Raw genomic sequence first — 22,784 nt, forward strand, 5'->3', positions numbered from 1 at the left:
TCTAGATTTGATCGTGTGGCCAAAATCAAGGCAGGGAGCTCTGAGGCTCCTTTCTATTTCTGAGCTTTGTGTCCCCTGGCTTCAAGCAGGGTAAGGAGATGCAGGCTTGGAACAGAGGAGTTAGGTGTGCAGGCTGGATGGTTTGTGAGTCACTGCACACTGTGCTATCTGTCTATTATGGATTTATATTTCACAAATGAAGTTACTTGATATGTTAAATGATCTTACTTGAAAAGTTTAATCTTACTAATATTTGAGCTATTTGCTGTTTAGAGGTTTTCTGCAAAGGTCTTTAGTGGCATATATTAAATTTACAGTTGCTTATTCTGGAAGCTCATTCCTTTTTGAAAATGTTAATTGTAGAGGTTGTAAAGGTGACAGAGTCCTTCAGATCATTCTCTAACAGAAGAGTCACTGCTGTTTGGTGGTGCTACTTGCACTGCTGTATTGCACTTCAAAAACCTTATTTCAGCAAACCTTTTTCTTTTTTTTTCTTTGCCTTTTTTTTTTTTTTAGCATTTATCCTGCAGCTTAAGTGCTGAGACAGCACCTTGGCTTGTTTCCCAAAAGCCTGTTCAAAAAGCAGCAGCAGCCCTATCTTCTTTTTCTTTAACATCATTTGCTTTGCAAGTGATGCAGCGTGTTCTGCAGAGTGGGGATCTGCACTGAAACACTCCCTTGCAGTCTGCACTGGGGAGAGATGGAGCTGCACCTTCAACAGAAATCAATGTTGCAGCAAGGTTATGGCATCCAGAAATGAAAGTGTCTCATCAGGCTAGGTAGAGAGGTTCAAAAGCTACTTCAGCTACTGAATTTGTGCCTCTGTCTCTTCCTTCTAGAAAGATGTGGATACTTTGCCCTGTCTCCAGCGTCTCTTCCTCAGCTTCAACAATATATCTAGGTAAGGGAAATAGTAGTTTGCTTCCTATTAGTAATTTGAAATATCCTATTGGAGCTGTATTTCATTACAGTTAAAATTCAAACACTGTGAATAAAGATACTTTTCTTCTCCCCCCTAATATATCAGATAACATAACCAAGCCATTGTGTATTTTCTAATTTAAACATGAAAATTCTTTAAACCTTTTGCATTTAAATGTAGTTGTACTATGAGTATTCTACCAAGAAACATGTATTTTTAATTTAAAAATGATCATACTGTTTATAGGGATCAAAATTAGAAGTGATTTTGTGAATCTGTTGTTTTACTGTTAACCTAGATGTCTGTTAGAGCAACATTATGCAAGGTAAAAATTATGCCTAAAATACCATCCCTGTATTTATGGAGTTACACAAACTGCTGAGTCAGATTCTGCTTACAATGGGGAGATTATTTCATGCTTGTATTTTACTTGTCCATATATTAATAAAGTCTGAAAGGTATATTCATGGTCCCCTTTCAGACCAGATGCAGAAGCAGAATAGCTCAGCTCACAAAGCAGGTCTTCTATAGTTTCAAGTAACTAAGAGCATTTGGTTATAAATAGAACTGTTTGTCTTCTGTGTCTTTTCATATTAATGCATTTTTCGAGTCTGCCTTTATACTTGTGCCAGTATTTAAACAAAAAAAAGTGCCTGCATAATCTTCAGTTTGGTATGTCCTTTTTTTAATCCCTTGATCACCAGCAGCTTTCTTTGTTTAGAATCAAATAATTGAATGTGGGGTAGGGGAAAGAGGCTTCATGTTCTAATTACTGGAAATGCCAGGCTGTTCTTGTGCTATCTGCTTTCCCTGTAAAATGTTGTACTTAGTATGGGCTTTTATTGTAACAGCTACTCAAACATTTTATGCTGACCTGCATTATGTTTTTTGCAGACAGCTCCAACCTACTTGTCTGTGTTCCTTAGGCTCTTAAAGCACAAATGCAGTACATCTTCTTAAATACTCATGGCTATTAAGCATTTAAAAAGAATTCAGAGACGAACTGCAGGGATCTTTAATATACTCTTCCCTTAGTTAATTAGCTAGCCTTTTTATCTTATGTTTTAAATTGGCATAATGAAGAGGAGGGTTTAGCGTTTTGCTTCTCTTGAATAATTTCCAGAACTGAGACTTGCCTTTTGTTTCTGGCTTTCTAAAAAAAGGTCTCAGGTTGGCAAGAACAAGGAGGGGACTGCAGTAACTGGCTCCCTTGCTGCCGGGGAGCATCACTGCAGTCAGTGCAATTTCCATGTCTTTTTATATACTTGGTGTATTTTGTGTCTCTTTCTGACTCCTTTCTCAAATTGTTTTATGCAAATTCGTGTTATTTTTACACTGTTCAAAGAAGGGAAAATGTTCTGTTTTTTCTGTGAGGTTTTGAAAGTAGATTTCACAAAGTTCATGTGATCAGTAGCTTGCTTCCTGGTACTATATCATAATTTTTGTTATTTATTTATTGGGGCTTCAGTTGAACTATTGATAAATCAACTCAGTTTTCATGTAAGCTAGAAATACTTATTTAGAACATGTGTGCAAATACATAATTTAGTTTTAATTTGCAGTTGGAATAGGTATAAAAACTCCTTAAGGTTAAACAAAAGACTGCTCTTCTATAAATTTTGTACACATATGTGGGTAGATAGGTGGATGGATAAGTTTAACTCTTTATTTACTAGTCATTATTTTAGAACAAATTAAAAATTTCTTTTGAACACATTTAGCTTGGGTTTTTTTAATAGCAAACTTTTATTACATATTGCAGTTCTGAAGGCTAAAACCCCCATTAATTCCTGATTTTGAGTTATGTAGTAGACCTGTCTTCAACCAGGAAAATTATTAAATATACAAGATATTCTTGACTGTCTGTTTTTGATGTTTGGCTTGATACTGTTTGAACTGACTAAAGAAGTTCTATGTAACCATAATACTTGTGAATTGCTGTGCTCCATCTGAACATTCTTACACCCCTTTTAAATGATTTTGTGTGCTTTTGAGTTTAATGTGTGCCATGTGGTCACATGAAAAATTATTTTCCCTAGAAACAGCCATGTCTATACAACTGAATTTTCTTTGACAAGCAAATTGGTGCACAAATACTCTCATTCATTTATCTGTAGGTGCATAGAAAAAAACCTGCAAATGGAAACAAACAAAAAAATTGCCAAAACTTGAATATGTTTGTTACAGTTTCATGAAAATATTTTATTAATGCTCCTTTTTAAAAAATAGCATTTTTCAGGCAATGCTTCCATGGAAAGTTTTTCTTGTTCCTATTTTTGTATGTCAGCGAAAATCCGAGTCTTACATTGACACACACTGACATATTGAATTAATATTTCAGTAGAAGACTCGGGAATGCCATTTAAAATTGTCACTATTTAAAGCATGAGAATCTATCATGGGTTGAATCACCATGTTCTTTTTACCTCATGCCTCAGAGGAGGGCTCAGAATCCTGCTGCTTCTCTGCAGAGCAGTCAAGTAAAAAAGGATGTATTGGCAAGATAATGGAAGTGAAAACCAAATGCTGTAGGAGTTGATGCTGGTCTGAAACAAAGAAGTCCTGGTTTTGGCTTCAGCCCAAAAATACTTAGCAGTTACAAACTGAAGGTGTTCATAGCTGATGGCTGAAGGTAATACATATATATATATCCAGAACTATATCCCCCTTCTAAAGAAGGGGGAGATATCCCATTTTGAATTTGTCTTGTGGTACAGGGAAAAGGTTGCAGAAACTTTTTCAGGAAAGATGTGCCACTGGGATTCAGAAAGAGGGTTAGTGCTCATATTTTCAGATATGACACTGAGAAAGACCATTTTTAATCTTGAAAACAAAATCCATATTGTCACTGTTACATTGCTGTCCAGGTCAGCACTATGTTGGCTTTTTCATTTAGTAAGCATCTTGTCTGGCCATAGGGAAAAGATGAATACAAGCTCATGTTGTAGTTGTTCTTCATTTGGTTGCTGACTTGGAAACCCGAGAGAAGGAATGTTCTTAGCCTCATAAAAACAGGACCATACCTTTTTTTCTCAGCAGAATGAAAATTTATAAATAGGTTGTTAAATGCTTGAACAAAAGCAGTGCAAGGGGAATGAAAGGTTGACTGTGGTAACGCCTGTTTTCATTGGTAGTTTGGTGGTTAGAAATATAGAAAAATCCAAGTTTTCCTCTTTGACTGAACGTTTTTTGAACATACAGTTCCCTCTCAGGTGTTTTATGAGACCGTAGTGAGTATGTAGCCTTCCTTTTCTATTTCAGAGCTTTTCTGCTTTATGGAACATGCTTTTACAAAGCAGAGGATAAGTGTTCCTGTGTCCGGTGTGTAAATGTGTGTCAGTAGTGGAGGTTGAGCTTACAACACTCCAGAATGCTCTGCTGTTTAGTAATCGCCACGTTCTCATATGAGGCAGGAGAAGTGGGTTTGCATCCCCTCTGGCAGGGGAAGAATTGGATGCAGGACTCTGATCATGAACTCAAGATGTAAAACTGATCTATTCTGAAAAGATTTCCAGAAAACACTTTTTGATAATTTAGCCCAAATTCACACTTTGTTTCTGTATTGCTGAAACTACCATTGTAGCAAAGACAATTTATCTAAGAGGAAAGAAGGACAGGAAGGAGAGGTAGTTGCCATAGTTTGGTGGGACTCCTGCAGGAGAAGGTCTTTTGGAAGGGGAATCAGACGTTCCACTCAGTCAGTCTGAAACAGCATCATCCACAAGCTGCTTTGTATTTCCCGAGCAGGTTAAAGACTCCTTTGTGGTGAACAGAGGCTGCAGAGAGCACTGAGACAGTGGCCTCTGATTCCCTCAGGGTGGTCACCACGTGGCTGTGTCACAGCAGTGTGTGCTGGGAACAGGCAGCAGCTTGGGTGTAAAGTGTGTAATCTGCTTGGTGAGTGTGTCACATGAAAGCTTTACTTGGTTTAGGATTGGGATACCACTGTAACAAGTACAGTATAATAAGTTTTCTACATGGAGTTTCTAAAGCTCTGGTTTTTTATATGTGTATACAAAGATGTGAAAACGGTTATTTTGCACTACTGCTTCTTTCTAAAACTGAGCTGCCTATAGGGCAGCTAAAAGTAGGATAAAACAAACACATCTGTTTTAGCTCCTGAATGAATGTTCTGTATGCTGAAGCAGTGAGAATTTCAAAGCACAGCAGTATGTATGAGTGGAAGGTCTTGAAAACGCCAGCAAGCTTTCAACTTTTCTGTCACTTCCTGAAGAAATTGTTTTTATTAAAAATCTGTAAGTCATATGTAATGGCAGAAGTACAGTTTGTTTAAATGTTTAGTGGGAAGTACTTGGAATAGATATATTTAAAAGCATTAAATATATTTAAATTTTTAAATAATTTTGAAGACCAGAAATTTTCACATTTGTCAAGCAAAATCTTTCTTGTTCAATGGAAATTCAGTTATTTTATTCTAATGTGTTTACAACTTTGCTTTACTAAATTCTGTGTTATTTGGGAAGAATATCTTTCATCTTCAGGACATGTTGAGTATGTATTTTAAGTAATATGTCAGCCTAATCTTCAAAAAATGTGGTTCCAGGAATTGTTTTCTGGAGAGGAAACTGGATCCCAAAAAGAAGCAGAAAATGATAATCAAACTTGTCACTTTAACCACATGTACAGAACACCCAGTTCTTCAGATATGCTCAGCACCCTCACTGCCTTCAGCACAGTCTGGACATAGTTAATTTTCTGTCTGTTTTTAGGTTGTTCTCATACCCTGAGCACAAAGGCAGAGTATCTTCCTCTTTATTCTGTCATTTTTCTGCTGTGTTCACTGGGGGTATCATGCAGAAACTCCTTGCCTGCTGATAATTGCATGATAAAAGCAATTGCCACTTTATTCAATGACAGTCTGCAGTATGAACCTCTTCACTGTGCATGACTACTGATCCCTGAGTTCAGGGCATACTTAAGGTTTGACTTGGCTGAAGGCAGACTTGACTTTTGAAGGCCAAAGTGCACAAGTCTGGGTGCACAGTTGTACATTTATACATTGAAATCAATTTCTTAAAAGGTGTTGGAGAGTCTTATTTATTGCCACAACTGTGCAGCCTTTTTAAAATCCAGTTAAATAGTTCTCTGTCGTCTGAAAATACTATTTCTCTGAGCTGCTTTCTTTTCACATTCCATCATCAGTGAAAGGAACATGACACAGGCTATACATCTCTAAATGTGTTTTACACAGGCCAGTTTTGTACTGACAGGTAATAAAGTCCAGTGTTGTCTAAGAAGCCAAGTTGGTATTGTTTGTAGACTGAACTCAGAACAATGTTCTGATTTGTTTTGAAGATAATATGCTTTTGTAGTTGTTTTAGTTCCAGTATTAATCATGTTGCAAACACCAAGGATCATTCTGTGGTGTTTGTGGTTGGCTTTTCTCCTTGTATTTTCCATATTTTTCATGCTGCCTCGGATGGCAAATACACCTTGTATAATTTTGTTGGAATATGAGTTGATATGTATCGTATTTTAGAGGGGGGTTTGATGAAACTGTGCTTCCATAGTTAACAAGTTCTCCTTATTCTGCATTTCTTTTTATTTGTATGTGAAGAGATAAACAAGCTTAACAGCAGCAGCTGTTGGTATTTCAGAATACTTATAATTGGATTTATCATACACAGTATTGATGGGTGAAGGTTTTCAGTACCGGTAAATATTTGTTCTATCCTTAAGAAATAAAATCTTCCATCTCAAAATTATTCTTACTCTATGACATTAAAACTTTAAACTTTTTTGGTTACAGTTTTGAGGATATTCTGTGCCTTGCTGATTCCTCATCTTTGTCAGATATCACCCTTGATGGCAATCCAATAGCTCAGGAGACATGGTACAAACACACTGTTCTCCATCATATGATGCAGCTCCGACAGCTAGATATGAAGAGAATCACAGTAAGAAATTTCTGTTTTCATCAAACTTAATAGATCCTTAAATTCAGAAGTAAAATTTAGGGTTTTCTGTGGATATATGTATATTAAGAATACGTTTTCTTTTCTTAATTTAGCACGGAATTGAATGGTGTGTAGTTTAAAACTTTTACCTTTTCTCTTTAGTTCAGTATAACATAAGGGTGTGGGGTTTTTACTTCAATTTAACATGTATTTTGAAGTGCTAAAACTTTTCACCAGTAAATAATGTGTTCAGTTGCCATGTGACATGAAGGAGTCTGCAAAGTTTTTGGTTAGAACTTTCCTAACAGTCTTTACTGGTTTATTGTATAGGTGAAAAGGAGCAGCATATTCCTTCCAAAGGAATGGTCTGTTTGCCCTAAAGTTGGTGTAACTGGTTTCTTCTTTCATTTAAGAGTTTCATTGGCTTCTTAAATCTGCCTCCCTGAGGAAACCTGGTGATCACACAGTTTCTGTGTGTCTGTATTTCTCCCTTTCTTACCTGTCCTACTCTCCCAACTCATTCGTGTTTCTGCTGCTCAAGTCCAAATAACCTTGATAAGGGAGAGAGGACTTGCAGACAAGTAAGTCTCTTACAGACTCCTTGGAAATACACTCTGAAGGGCAATCACCAAGGGTCTTAAAGTCATCTATTTTCCCTTTTAATAAAGGAATAGTGCTTGGGACATGAGAGGTTTTGCTCCCAACATTGAAAATACTAAATACATGTTTGCTCACATGTGTATTCTAGATATTCTATGTGTTGGGGTTTTTTATATTTTGTGAATTTATACTGACTTAATTGAATACTTGGTAATTAGTTTGCTTTTAAAGAGATTATTTTATCAGTAGTATTTGAGAAACTTGATCACATAATGAAAATTTCTCTCCATCTCCACCCCCCTGCTCCACCCTTCTCAAGAGGGGATGATGGTGGTAGAAATCTCAGTGATGGGAAAAACTGTAAAAAGAGCTCAAACTCCTTTTTAGACTCTATGGGATCTGTCTGGGGAGAAAGTTTTTAGAAAGGCACAGCCATGGGAAGAACTTAATCTGGGTTTGCACCTTGTTAAACATCAGAGAATGAACCACAAAGACAGAAACCCATAGAAAACCAGGCTTCACCACTTCTGCTGCTCATAAACTTACTTGTAAAAATAATGTGCTTTGCATTCTTTATTTGCCTTCTGGTTTTGAGCCTTTTTACATTTTCCTCATATAAAGGGTGCTGTATATTTTCTCCAATAAAAACTGTGTTACTCAGATAATCATATGACTTAAGGCACTGGGATTTAAGGAAAAATAACAAGTATCCCGAGATGTGTGATAAAATTTGAGAGTTGACAATCTCAAATCCAGCTGTTCTGCCTCGTAATGCAACATCCTGTGGCCACCACCTGTAAGGGTAGATCTTACTTGGAGGGGAAATGAAAATACAGAATTGAGTATGTGCTTTTTCTCACTCAATTAGTGAACCTAAACTCTAATTATATTTGGATCTTTTCTTTATTAACCTGAAGAGTGTCCAGACAATTTTGAACTTAAGCGTTGCTTTGTCTTGTAACAACCTGAGAGTTGAATGGTGGTTGTTTTTTTTCCTGACTAGGAATTCTTCATTAACCTTTTCAGAAGATTTTCTTCTCAAGAACTGAGTTTTATGCAATTTTTACTTCTGTTTTTAACTTTTACTTGCTGACTTCACTGGGACAGGAAAATTATTTCAAGAAAAAATAAAATCTTAAGGATATTTTCAAAACTTTATGAGAGACCTGGAAGCTTTATTCACATTGGGTTTCAAGAAGACACATGCTCTTTGGTGCCAGGCCTTTTCCATAGGATTCCCTGGAAAAAGGGAACCTTGGTGCAGAAGTCTGGTGCTAACTGTCTCTGCCTTAGGGAACTGTTTAGAAACATAGAGCTGCTATGAGAATGAAATACACTGCACTTGGAATAAAACATTTTTGCATTGTAATTGTTCTAATACTGCTTAAGTCAGGGCAGATTTGCCTTTATTCAAGGGATTGTGTGGTATTATGGCAACTCTTAAACCCTGACCTGTGAGGAAGCTGATGTTTTCTTAGGACATCTCATTCCTAAGCCATTTTTGAATGTAAGATTTAAGCTCTCAAACCACTGAGGCACGAACCCAGTGGTGGCATCAGTGGAGGTTACACACCTACACTGAGTTTCACTGTGAGCCCATGAAAACTTGTTCCGTATCCACACAAGAAGATGATTTGCAGCTGAAAAACCTGTCCACTTTTTCCATGGAAATATTTTACTTTCTTGAGCTTTGGTAGATCAGTCTAGAGACTTAGAGACTGGGGAGGAGGCTGAATTGTCATGGCTGGACTGATTCCACAGTGTCACTTGTGTGTCTCTCAGCTGCACCTTTACCTCACCTTCGTTGCAAGGTAATGGGACTCGAAGAATGTCTTCATGGAATAGGCTTGTGAGGTTGAAGTGCCTTGCAGACAGAGCAGGCTTGGGCTGCAGTTGTAATTATTTACTTTGGTTAAAACACTCTAATGGTTGTTTTTCTGGGCACTGAAGCTTTTTCAATGTGTTTTGCAGTTTGAACTCTTCCAAAAGGGGGCCTACCCAGTGATGCTTTTAGTTTAGCTGTGACCAATCTGTTTTCCTCCACTCTTTGGTAAGAGTAAGCAAATATTGTCTGCAGACACGTAATAAAATATCAAAATATGAATGAAATAGGTACATAGTCCTTACTGAGGATTTATTTAACAAGGAACAGTTGTTATTCGTCACTTCAAATAGACTTCCTCAAAAGAATTTGATAAGTGTATATATATTTCTACATGTGTGTGTAAATATGATACACAGTGCATATTTCTTTAAAATGTGCTGTGGTTGCCAAATTGAAAGACAAGCTGTGTCTCTTTAGAAGTAAAACTTTGCATCTTTTCGTTGAGGTTTTGTAGGTTTTGGATGCCTAAAGTAAGAGAGCTGTGTTTGGTTTTGATTATTTGCTTAGACATTTCATTGCTGATCAGGGAGTAGGTTCTACTGCTTTATCCAAAATAGAATTTGTAACTGTATTCCATCACCACTATAAAGTGTTCTTGGTTTTTTAGGGAAGGTTCCCTTTTCTTTTTTTCTTTCCACTGGAAAATAAGATACTTCAGGAACTTCTACAATCATTATTCTGGATCAAAATTCTTTCTCTTTAATCAGGTCTTGTGAAAATATACCAAATTAATGCTAAAAGTAAAAAATGGAGATGTAGCTCATTGTCAAATATCACTTAACGAATAGTTTGACAAAATGTTTTACTAATAATTTTCCATGTCCGTATTTCTACTGGAACTATTCTTACTTCATTCCTGTTTAAAATCAGCCTCTGTGGTGTACAAAACAAAGAGCAGTTTGCCTTCTACAAGCATGAGCTGAATGTTGGGTATTTTAAGTGTACTGTGTTGGATTTCTCCATGCCTTGAAAGTGCAAAGTATGTTCCAGGCCATTCTTCACCTTCTCCATGTGGTTTTGATTACCTAAAATAGTTTATATCAAGTAGACTATAGCTGTTTCTAATCTACAGGACAATTATGTGAATAATTACAAGGTAGGTGTACTGTGGTGATCAAATGCTGCATTGCCTGTGTGCTGAGCCAGCACCTTCTTCTCCTGTGACTTGTGTCATTTGTTGGAAAAGAACTTGTTTGCAGAGTATTAAAGCAGCAGTGAGGAGGAATACGTGCATTTCACTGTGGTCCCTTTAGGATTCTCCCCAAATGTTCTGGATGAGAAGTTGCTGGATGTTTCCTCCCGGAACAGCGGCAGTGATCGGGGTGTTGCGGTAGCGCTCCGGTAGCGGCAGAGGGCGCTGCCGGCTCACGGAATTGGTGTGAGCGCGGGAATAACCCCCTGGAAAGGCATCTCCGCCTCGTCCGGCGAGGTTCGGTTTAGAGACAGAACAGCTATGGAGCGTGACAGCAGAATAATGAGGGGAAAGGAGGAAAAAGGGAGATAGCTCCAGCTCTCCTGAAATTCTTTCTAAAAGAGAAGTGGTGATAGTAAAAACTAATTGTGGCAAGATTATCTAGGGGTTCGTTTTCTAACTTCTTCAGTACTCTGGGGGATTTTTGTGGTTTTGGGGGGGTGTGTTTTTTTAAGATTGCTTGCATGCATTGTGTAAGATTAATTAGGAAATGTATATGGATTTGAATTCCATATAAAGTAGATTTGACCCAGTTTACAACTTCCTCGGGAGGGGAAGAGGAGGGGCAGGCACTGAGCTCTTTTCTGTGGGGATCAGTGACAGGACCGGAGGAGTGTCCTGAAGTTGTGTCAGGGCAGGGTCAGGTTGGATCTCAGGAAAAGGTTCTTCCCCCAGAGGGTGGTTGGGCACTGAGCAGGCTCCCCAGGGCAGTGGGCACAGCCCCAAGGCTGCCAGAGCTCCAGGAGCATTGGGATGATCCTCTGGGGCACCTGGTGTGACTCTTGGGGATGGGCCTGTGCAGGGCTGAGGGTTGACTCGATGATCCTTGTGAGTCCCTTCCAACTCTGGGATTCTGTGGCCCTTGATCTTTATTCAGATTTTCTCTATCATTGTGCCTTAATGAATAATAAGTTAAACTAGGGTGTATTTTGGTTTTTGGCTGAGCTAAATTCTATTAAAAATAGTGGGGTTTAAATGTCTGTGATTAGGATAAATTCTTGATCAAGGAAAAAAGTCTTATTCAGCTAATACTCATTAGATTGTAATTTGCATTAGTTCATGTCAATCTTTGTATGAAGACTATTGGAGGGAGGGTACTGAGCTCACTTCATGAGGGCAATAGACCCTTGTTATGGAAGACAGTGTCCTAGAGTACACATTTGGACTGGATTAAGGGAAAGCTTTGAGAAGGAAGATAGAGTGGGAAGAGCTTTGTAGAAGCTGAGAGAACTTTGTGGATGGTTACCTTAAAGCTTGGGAAAAAACCACAACAAGTTGTTTTGAAAGGAATAAAATTAATGAAGGCTAATTTACCGTAGATGAGTGTAATTGTGTTATCTAGTTTTCACCTACTCCAGCGAGAAACACAACACTACCTCAGTTAGTTTGGAGTCTGATGAATGGCCAGATGTTTTCTGCCAAACAGAATGGATAGTTTCTGCTTCCTCTTCCTTGGTGGGAAAATCAGCTGATGTTTCTCTTCATTCTACATACCAATTTTATATAATCAAACTTTTAGGGAACAAAAGACACCAACCCTTAATTTAAGACTTCTAAACACACTTTAAGTGATTTGATATGTTCAATGTGTTGAAAAGTAATTAGAGAAAATGAAGACACTGAAATTGTAAAAGCTTGTTTCTTAAGGAAGCCTAGTTAAAAAGCATAAATGCCAGGTCAAATAAGGAGATTTAATTAAAAAATTAAAAATTCCTGATACAAATCTGTCTTTCTAGAGAAAGATATCACTATGTAGTTTGCTAGTGTCTATCCTTTATTTTAAGACTTTGGGGTTTTTTACTTAAAAGCAAACTCTACATTGGTATACATAATTGGAATGAACAGCTGTCATGAGAACAATGTTTGCAGTTCTTCAAGTTTTGAATTCTCTAGGAACAGAGTATTTTGCATTATTACTGATTATTCATATTATATGCAATATATATAATATTATATATAATATTGTGTTGTATTATGCAATATTAATAATTATTCATATTTGTGCCATGTTACCTGCATGGGGTTTGTGTCATGATTTTCTCAGCTTGCCCCTGAACCCTCCCATTCAGGTGTTGAGTTTCATTGTGTGGTATTTTGTTACATCGCCATTTAGAAGGCCTTTTGTACCAATGTGTGCTTTTATTTTATTATTTAGTTACTGGTGATCCTCCTTTAACGTGCACTAGTGACCTATTGATCCTTCTAACCTGGATTAATCTGTAATTCTATGACACTACCTGCTTGGAAATACCCTGTTCAGGAATAACTGAAAATCCCAGTAGCCAGGGAGGCTGCCAACAAAACTTCACCATCAAAAGGCTACAAATTGCTTTCAGAATAAGGAAAGAAAAAAGTTAAATTAAAAAAAAAATTAAAAATTAGGCTTTCCAATTAGTGTTCCAGGGAAATTCTTGCATACATTTGGGTTAGAGAAGCTTACTCTGGCCAAAGCCTCATGCCTTAATCTGCATTGAGGTACTCCTCTTGTTTAATACATGATATTAGGTTAAAAAATCATGGAGGAACAATTTGGAAATCTGTTGTTTAACCACTTTTAAGAGTAATGCTGAAATCTGTGGTATGTCAGTGGGTTTCAGGGGGACTGTACACAGATCAGGGTAGGTCTGTCACATGAACCAAACTTCTTGTGCTTGTAAATTGTTTTATGCTAAGTGTGAAGTTCCTGTTTTATTTTCTCTTCCAGTAAGCACTCACCCCTGTGCTTAGGGGTTCTTACAATCCTCTAAACATAGCATGTTTTATTTATGTAGAAATTTTGACATATCAATTTGTCTTCATGGTTGATGATGCTTTCAGTTCATTTTTTTGTTTGTTAATTTTGCTAACACATAACTTTTCCAGAAAATGCAAAGGTTAGGACAGGAGCTTTCTATTTTGAGGGAAATGAAAACACTTTTCATATGTTCTGGGAAGACACTTTAATAGAAATGCCCAAATGGCATGTGAAGTAAATCAAAATAAGTTAAAGTATGCTTCCCAAATATTTGTGTTGGAAGGAATCTACACTTTTTACTTCATAGTGAACATTTCTTTTGTTACTTGGAAATTATATGTTCTAAAAATACTGTGCTGTGAGAATGTTTAAACTTCTGTAAACAACAGGCATCCAACCTAATATGGGGGTATTGCAGTATCAAATTGCTGTACCAGGAAAATGAAGCAACTTCAAGTTCATTGTTTAGGAATCAATGGCTTTCTTCTTGAGACTTCTGCTTGATTAGGTAATAATATTGAGAAATAATGCTAATTATTTGTTTCTTTTCTTCTCAAGTTGCCTTGATGCTTGAGAGAAGGCAACCCCTGGAAATAGTTTATAATGATGCAAATTAGTCTTGGATTATGATTCAAGCATAAATAGAACCCAGTTTTTTTGCTGCATGCCTTTTCTTGCAAAAAAAGTCTTACTAATTGCAAAATCTGCTACAAAGATACAAAGATGTATTGCACTGTTATATTTAAAAATGTTCTTTTTCACTGTCATACTCGCCATTTGCTTTATACTTTTTCGAAGACCTTTAAAAATATTACTTTTAACTTGGAGTGGTTATCTATTTATTCTGTATACCTTGATAGTTAATAATTTTATTGTTTTACTAACACTTAGAAACATTAAAATGATAAAAATTCTAAAATGGGATTGAAGTGAAAATTTACATTTCAAATACCAACACAAAAACATATTAATAATTTATCAGTAATACTTTTCAGAACCTGATTAGTTCCTACTTTTAGGAATTTGTTTTTCATTTTGACTTGCAGGAAGAAGAAAGACGTATGGCCTCTGTTGCAGCAAGGAAAGAGGAAGAAAGGAAGCGTGAAAGCCATAAACAGACCTTGCTTAAGGTATTTCCTATGGATGTTCTAAGGCTACTGTAAACCAGATTACAGCAATAATTCGTCTTCTAATATTTTTTTGCTGAAGATCTTACATATCCCAATATGCCTCTGTTTTTTTAAACTCTCTTTTTAGAGCTTGAACAGTGCACTCCATGACTGAAACTCTCTTCAGTCAAATAGGCAAGTCATACTTTAGCAAAAAACCCCAGTTGAATACATGAGTGTGACACATGTAAATGGGTGGCAAACTTCATTTTCCTAAATGCAGAGTAAAGAACTTTTCCAGTGATTTCAAATTCCTTGAACTTGGTCTCCCAATATCAGGTGAGTGCTCTGGCTGCAGCCACGCAGGGTGTTCTGAAGTAGTTTCTCCTTCATTCTTTCCTGTTGAGGGTTGTTTCTTTCTGCAGAAGGAGTGAAGCTGCCACGAGAGCACAGCTAGACTCCAGCTGTTGTCTTTGTCAGGAGAACACTTCTCTTTATCTCCCAGCACAGCTGGCCTGGTTAGTGCTGACACATGAGATGGAAAATCCCGAGCAGGAGAGACCGAGGTGCACTCCGGAACACTCTTTCTGGGGCTGATGAATAATGAGCTGTGTTCCTAATAGGAGACCAAAGTTCAAGGATCTCAGAGCATCCACATTCCATTTGCTGCATGAATATCACCATTTGTCTCCAAATCATTCTCCTCTGGAGAAGAAAAAAGTGCCTAAATTTTTTTGTCATCCAGTAATGGCTATACTGAAAACTCTTTCAGTTTGGCAGTCAAACAAGCAAACAAAAATGTTCATGTATGCATATTAAGTTTCCTAGGTAAAATCATATTTCTGGAAGGGGATTAGGCTGAAAGTAGTTGCAGGAGGCTGTAAGAAGTTTAGCAAATGTATATAACTCTGAAAAATAAAAAGACACAAACAGAATGTATATTAAAAAATTATATAAGCATATTAAAAGTATTTTAAAATTATCTTTTAAATATAATAATAAAATAATATGAAGTATATTAAAAACACAAGTCTTAAACCCTCAAGACCCTAAACATATGAATTGGGGAAAAAAAAACCCTTCACGTCAAGTGCCTAAGAATATATTTTGATTTCCTATATATTTGTATCCATGTATATTTTCTGTTTAAAAAAAACCACCAATATAATAAAAAAGTCTTAGATACAGTTTTGGTTTTTGAGGTGTTTTTTTAAGCAGTGTTGTGGTTTGGGAATTTTTGTGGGTTTGGAAATGTTTTTTCTGTAAGATAGTACTGTATGTAAAGTCTCTTCAGGTTTGAAGTGTTGGTGCCAGTTCTTCATAGCACAAAGAAATGGGAAATTAGTAAATAATATTCACATGTGGCATTATTTGTACTGTTGGAAATATAACTGTGTCTCTGAGTAGAAAAAAAAGAAGTAGGTGTTTATTTGTAGTTCATGGTCTTAACTCTTGATGTCACGTTTCCTTATAGCAGGGGAATTGTTTGCTCTGATGGCATAGATTTCATGATGCATTTTGCTAGTGGAAAATTCCCTTAGAAGGAAAAACTGTTGTTAATGTGTAATGCCATTATTACTTAATTTCAACATTAAATTGCAGGTTTTTTAATTTAATAAAGGTATATTTCTCATCTTCAAATAGTTAAGTGATGTAAGGGCCAAATACCAACCTTTTTTGTGTGATTTGGTGATTTCATATGTCTTTCCTTTGTAAATGGGTCCTTATGATTCAGGCTTTTTTCCTGTTCCACACATTTGCATTGAAGGAACAAATCTGCTCATAGATACAATGTCCAGCAAAAAAAGTCGCGAACTATAAAATTTTCTTCAAGGTTCAATCTGAAGAAAATATTTAGATAATTGTGTTCTGCAATTTTTGTTACGGTCACATTTCTCCAAACTTTCTTAAACTATATGAAGTGTAAATGAAATTCTAGGCCCTCATTCAGTAGCAAACAATAGCTATTTTGCTGTTTGCACTGCATTGAAAACATTAATTTCATCAAGGTCATCTCTTTTTTTTTTTTGTCTCTTGTTGATACTTGTCTGCCCAATCAGCAGGGTTTCTTCATCTCTTTTTCCACACTATTTTTTTATTGATTCCAACCCGCTCTTCTGGTAAAGTTTGAGATGTACTTTGAAATGTACAGAGACTGTAATTCCTTTCCAGTGGAGGTTAAACTTAATACTTACTGGAACAAGAAAAAGTTATTGCTAGCAGAATCTTCACACCTGTAAAATTTGCTCTTTGTAAAATGTATTCTTGGAAGTTTTCAAAGCTCTGTAGGAATCCAGCAGCCCACAGCTGGGGCCACTAACAGAGAGCTGTACAGTAATTAAGGTTGTGAGGAGACCCTCAGCCTCCAGAACAAACAGAATTTTCTAAAGGGGTTTGGAAAAAAATGCTGCTTATTTCAACTTCCCCCACTTTGTTACATGGAGCCCAGTCACCACTGAAGTTGGAAATGTCCTCTAACAGGACAGTGTCAGAACTCTCTGGGCAAATGGAATGGGAAATAGAGTTGTGAGCTCTTTAAATGGAAAAACTTCCAGAAGTAGTAGTTTCCATGTACTTTCAGTGTCAGTTCTAGACAATCATGGATGTGATTTTTATCAGTGTTTAAGAACTAGAAGCTCCATCTCTGCATCATCAGTCATTGAAATGAATCTTACTGTTTAAGGATTATAGCTGCAACTGGAGCTTGCTTTTTGGTTAATCTATTATCTTCTGGTTTTCAAAGAAATATTCATTTGTAGTGCTTTACACTTCATATTTCCAACACTGAGTAGTGTCAGGAACATTCTCGGTGAACTGCATTGCAGAAATGTCCAGAACTCACCTAGTGTGAAAGGAATTATGTAAAAATGTGATGGTAAGAGTCACATGTTACTTTTATAGATTAAAACCAGGAGCACAGTGTCTATAGGTCAGGCTTAATGTATCAAAAGTGTTAATTTCAAATTGTAAAATTAGAGTTACCCTGGTCCCCTGCCATTCCCCATAGACATATCAAATAAATTATCTTTTTTTTTTCCCTATTTGATAAAAGGGACTATAATTTTGTGGTTAGTGTTGATATTTTTTTTGTGGATGTGAACTTAGTTTATGCTAAGCTCCTGTATAATATTTTCCTCTCAGAAATTTAAAGTCACTATTCAAGTTTGACTGAGATGAATACATCAGTGAGATGACTGACTCTGAGAATTACATCTAGTTCAGAAAAAACAAATCAAGCTTTCATTTGTGAGAGTTCAGCTGCCAAACCATGAGTTCTTACAAAGCAGCTTGTTCTTTATCCTTCTAAAGGTTTCTAAGTTGGCTATAATAAATCATTCATATCTATATGATGCAATAGAACACCTCCTATTCTTTATATATAGGTGATTATTTGACATGATTTGCATGATTACACAAGAACAAATACTTAATAGAGTTTTAAAATACTGGTTTATTGACAAGAGCAGCCTAGAATACAAAAACTACCTAAAAAAACTATTACAGAATATTTGAACTTCGATCTACTGTAGTCCCTGTGTCGATCATGAAGGTAATTTTAATTTTCTGTTTTTATAAAATTGACCTTTTTTCCATTTTTCAGAAGATTATTTTTTTCAAACTATGTTGCAATTCCTGTGAAGCCTTAAAGCAGTTGTATGACGGTCTCAGCTGAAGTCTTGGGGTCACTCTGGCAGCAGTGGAGGGTGGGACAATAGTGTGCCCTGTTCTGTGGGAGGAGTGTTACAGGCAGCTCCAGACTGTCAAAATGAGACTTCTGTGATGCTTTCCTAAGTTGTGGATTTATTATGTTACTTTTCTTGTTTCTGTTACTGCAAATTCTGTGAAATTGTTTGCTGTCAGTTACGCAAACTGGCACTGGAATGGCATGTTGGTTTTAATGAATAACCACCAGCCAGTACTGTAATTTCTTCAGTTTGAAACATTTAAAATGTTTTCATTAAGCAGCATATTTCTTTCAGAACAAACAGATGTGTTGATAATGCCCAGTCTTAACTTAATATGATTTCTGTATCTTGTTTCAGGAAAAGAAGCGGTTAACGATTTGTAACATTGCTCGTCAGTGGGAGATCCAGCAGAACAGAACAGCCCTTGAGGCTTCTTTAAACCAGGATAAAGACAATGAGCCCTGTCAGATCAATGGCAGTGCTGCATATGTATTTCCTGAAGAAAGCAGGTATTTTATTGGATAATATTTCTACTTGTTGGTGTCTTACATTCCAGGTTGCTACTTCTCGCTGTATGACACTGTCAAAAGTACTATATCCAAATCAATCCTGGAAAGATGTCTTATTTATTACTAATGGTCAAAGGGTAATATATATTTAAAAAGTAATACAACAGCAAGCTAAATTATTAGGTGATTTTGCTAAAAAATGGACTTCATGTTTGCAAGAAATGTTAAATATGAATTCCCAAGCCGCCTTAAGACTGTTCATTTCCTTGACAACTTAGATTGTTGCCTTCAGTTGAAATGAACAAAATGAAGATGTATGGGCATTACAAACATTTGTAACCTCTTTGTGTATCAGGAGGTTTCACAGTTGAATTGATGCTCTTAGTTGGAACAGCAGCATCTTTGATTGGACTGCTTTCACACCCATGATATTTATCAGTAGCAGTTTTTTGACTTAGGAATAAAACTAAGATAATTTTTGTATTCTTGATTTAAAATATATTATTTTTTTAGCTTGCTTATTTGCATCTAAAAGGTGGCCATCTGGCATTATATAGTTTAAAACACACTTACTTTAAAGAAATGCTTGAGTGATTGCTCATGTCATAACTCTTACGTTTCACATAGCAAACACAATGTGAAGGGGACATTGCTTAAATAAATACGTTGTTTGAAGTTGTGTTTAGATATCTAAAGCAACACCAAATATGCTAGGTTAGCATTCCGAGTTAACATTTTTAAGCAGTTTTTTTAAATATGAATGGATTCTTTAATTAATTTTACCCCTCCACCAACTCAAATACACCCAGAGCCCTTCTGCTGAAGAGGTAAAACATTTGCAGTGTTACTTGATGGAAAGAGGATTTTCCAGCCCTCAGTATTTTTGAACCAGGTGGGGTCCTGAAAATGAATGAATGCTGAGAAATGCCATTGTATTTGAAATTGGGTTTTGATGAAAGTAAGGACTGTCATTCACTGATGTTATTATCTCAAAGTATGTAATTTATATCACTGTATTTTTATTTCCTTTGCAGGTCTCTTGATGCAATTCTGAGCAGTGCAGTACAAGGCTTGTCTGTTCTAGAGTCTCATTTAGTGGAAGTGGAAGGGGACACTCTTGGCTTGTATGGTGCAGGAGCACTGGAGTGCCTGGATCGGAACTGGAGTGTTCAAACAGCTGGAATTATTGTCACAGTCTCCTTTATGTTCATAGAATTTGATGAAATTGTTCAAGTGTTGGCAAAACTGAAGATGAAATTCCCTAATTGTGTGGTGAGTGTGCCTCAGGTTTCAGCTCTGTGAACAGCTATGGAAGGTGCATTCCCTAACAGAACCTTCCTTTGGCATGGTCACCCTTGAGTGCCTTCGTGTCAGTAGATACAGTTATGAATTACATCTTTTCGTGGTATTATAACGCCAACTTTAACTTGATACTTCTTAAAAATCAATACTTCAGTTTAGATTCCTTTTCAGACTGGTTTTTATTTCTTTTAATTCCTTTGACCTAGCTGAGTATTTTGAAATTGAAAAACTGGTGTGTAAATACAGTCATGCTATGCTATAATATTGTTATGCATCCATGGTATCAGGAGGACCTCATTTGTGTTGTGAGTTCAAAGATTAGATAGTTGATAGGATAAAAAGAAATAAGTAAAATTGAAGGGAATAGCTAACTCAGTCTGTACAGCTCTTGGAATTACTCAGTTCTTGATGAAGCCAAGCAACATAAATAAGATGTTTCTTTAGTATGTCTCTTTTTCATTTTTTTCCTTGGATGTTTAAATCAGTCATTTTGAAGCAAATAGTAAAATAAAGGTAACATACATAAGCAACTTGTAACTCAGGCAGTATGACTCCCTGCTGCTTTTCAAGGTTTTGAGGATAACAAAACTTCATGGTTTAATTGAAATAGAAAAATTTGTGGGGAGCTCGAGACAAATTTATCCATATTAATGAAACAATAGTTTTGGGGGAGGGGAGGAGTGGAATTTGTGGGTGATAGCAGAATCTTAAACTATATTTTTATCTTCCCCATCAATTTTTCCTCCTTCTCTTTCCCTTAATAATGCTACTGTGTAGCCAGATATATGATGCTCATAGTATCATTAGTGTAGGGCATGGTTCAAACACAGCAGGGTATGACTTAGCCAGTATGTTGTGCCCAAAAAAGTCAGATTTTTGAGAACGTGTATTGTATTTACTTTTATGTGTAGATGTTGCAGCTGCTTTACCTGCAGAATTAAAGTAAACATTGCTCAAGTAGTATCATTGCTTTTTGTAACACTGAAAATATTGCTGTTAGTAAAGGATTTATAAATTCCTTGGCGGCTGTGAAGTTGACATCTCTTAATATATGTAATATATAAGCAGTTGAAACACTGATGTGTTTTGCTACAAAGACCTCAAGTGGAAAAGAACTCAGTTGCTTCACCAGCCCCGTGACTGTTTATCTGAGTTTCAAAAATGGAGTGGCACAAAATAGTGGGTTCACTCTTTACTGTGTATTTATGGAGTTTGCTGTGGTTTGACCTTTCTCAGCACCTGAGGTTCAAAGAGACAAACCTCGTGGCGCTGCAGCAGTTCAATGCACTGGCCGAGATGCATCGCCTGGAGCAGCTGACAGTCGATCCTCAGGGAAACCCGGTTGTGAACTTCACTTTGTGGAAATACTACGTTCTGTTCAGACTGAACCATTTCAATCTGCAGAAGATAAATGGAGTGAAGGTAGGACAGTGTCACTTCTTTCTTAGTATTGGTCTTACAGGGTCAATTAGCATTGTTCTTTAAGAGAGCAGATGAATTGATAATAAAATGAGCACAGCCCTGTCAGGGTCTTTTCAGTACTAGGGGAAAAAAATTGAAGTACACTTCACCATGTAATTTGTTGTGAAATAAATATTAAAATTAATACAATTTAATAATATTAAATACATGCAATTAATATTAAATAACTCCATGATTTTACTTGATTTTAAGAGGCACTTGTTTATTGTGTTTGAGAAGATCACAGTGCTGACATTGAATACTTATGCATAAGTGTGTGTTTGACAGACTCCTTAGTGATTTAAAAGTTAAAATTCCAGTGTTACAAAATATCATAGAATCATGTTGTCTTCTTTAAGGCTATCACAGGAAAAAGTAACACAACTATTTAAGTAGACTTTTTGTTACAATCTCAAGGTCAGGAAATTCAACCTCTAAAGGAAAACTTTGAATTTAATATTTCTTGGGGAGAATTGAGTAAATGGAGCACACGTAGCACAGCACGATTTTCTGTAGGACATATATCACATCTTAAATATGTATGACAAGAACATTTTTGTCCTCAACAAACTTTTTCGGCCAGACCACACTATATGAAGATGTGCACACAACTTTTTTCCTAGTGTCATTAATCATTTGAAAAGTGTCATAGCCAAGCTGAGGAAAGAGATGAGCCCTGATTGCTGTTTTTCATTATCCTACAGCAGAAGTCATGGCATCCAGCTTTGCAGATGTATATCACCTTTTGGATTAACATCAGTAATGGAAAATACTGTTTCAATGTAAAGAACACAACCCCTGAAGTGTGTTCTCAGACCTTAGATCAGCTGTAGATAATCGTTTAGATTACAGAAAGGGAAATGTGCATATTCTGCTGTTCTGATCACCACTTGTGTGCAGTGTTTGTGGAGACTGTTATGTTGCCAACTCTGAGATTCACAGAGCTGTGAAGTAAAAGCAATATATACTAACTGAATTAACTAAATAAATTGCGTAACTCTGGCACTTTTAAACTATACAAAAACCCTGCATAACAAAGCTTTTATTTTCTCCAGTTCATGTTCCAGGCTAGAAGCTGAGTGTTCATCTCCCTCAACAATGATTCTATTCCCTTGTCCAATTGTTACATTTACTGTGAAGAAGCAAACTCTCTTAGTTGAGAAACACTATTCGAAGTTTTTCCCAGTGACAGTAATCTCAGATTAATTCCAAATTGTGAAGGTTTGCAGTTACCAAACCCTACAGAAAGCTGTGCAGCCGTGGTGTGGCACACAATGTGACAGATGCACCACATTCCCTGAGCTGGGCCTGTTGGCACAGTTGGTGCCTGTCCCCTGTACTTGGCAGGAACCAGGCATGAAGCCTTACATTTATGTGATACTACCGTTAAATCTTTTTGTGATTAATGGAGCAAACAATGCACTGCAGTAAGAAAGAGAACATGAGTTTTTGTGAACTGGGGAGTG

General features: G+C 36.6%; 1 protein-coding gene across 2 annotated transcripts in view; it reads left to right on the forward strand.

The window, feature by feature from the left end:
• Positions 1 to 22,784, forward strand: part of LRRC49 (leucine rich repeat containing 49) — a 42,215-nt gene that overhangs the window by 13,854 nt on the left and 5,577 nt on the right. For both annotated transcript variants that reach the window (XM_027688780.1, XM_027688781.1), the window contains 6 exons: positions 840 to 901; positions 6,693 to 6,840; positions 14,298 to 14,381; positions 18,404 to 18,555; positions 19,590 to 19,827; positions 21,094 to 21,279. In XM_027688780.1, coding sequence (XP_027544581.1) covers positions 840 to 901; positions 6,693 to 6,840; positions 14,298 to 14,381; positions 18,404 to 18,555; positions 19,590 to 19,827; positions 21,094 to 21,279 — 870 coding nt within the window. The remainder of the gene's footprint in view (positions 1 to 839; positions 902 to 6,692; positions 6,841 to 14,297; positions 14,382 to 18,403; positions 18,556 to 19,589; positions 19,828 to 21,093; positions 21,280 to 22,784) is intronic.

The sequence above is a fragment of the Neopelma chrysocephalum genome, unplaced genomic scaffold, assembly GCF_003984885.1.
Source record: "Neopelma chrysocephalum unplaced genomic scaffold, ASM398488v2 Primary Assembly neopelma1_75, whole genome shotgun sequence".
In the NCBI taxonomy this organism is placed as follows: Eukaryota; Metazoa; Chordata; class Aves; order Passeriformes; family Pipridae; genus Neopelma; species Neopelma chrysocephalum.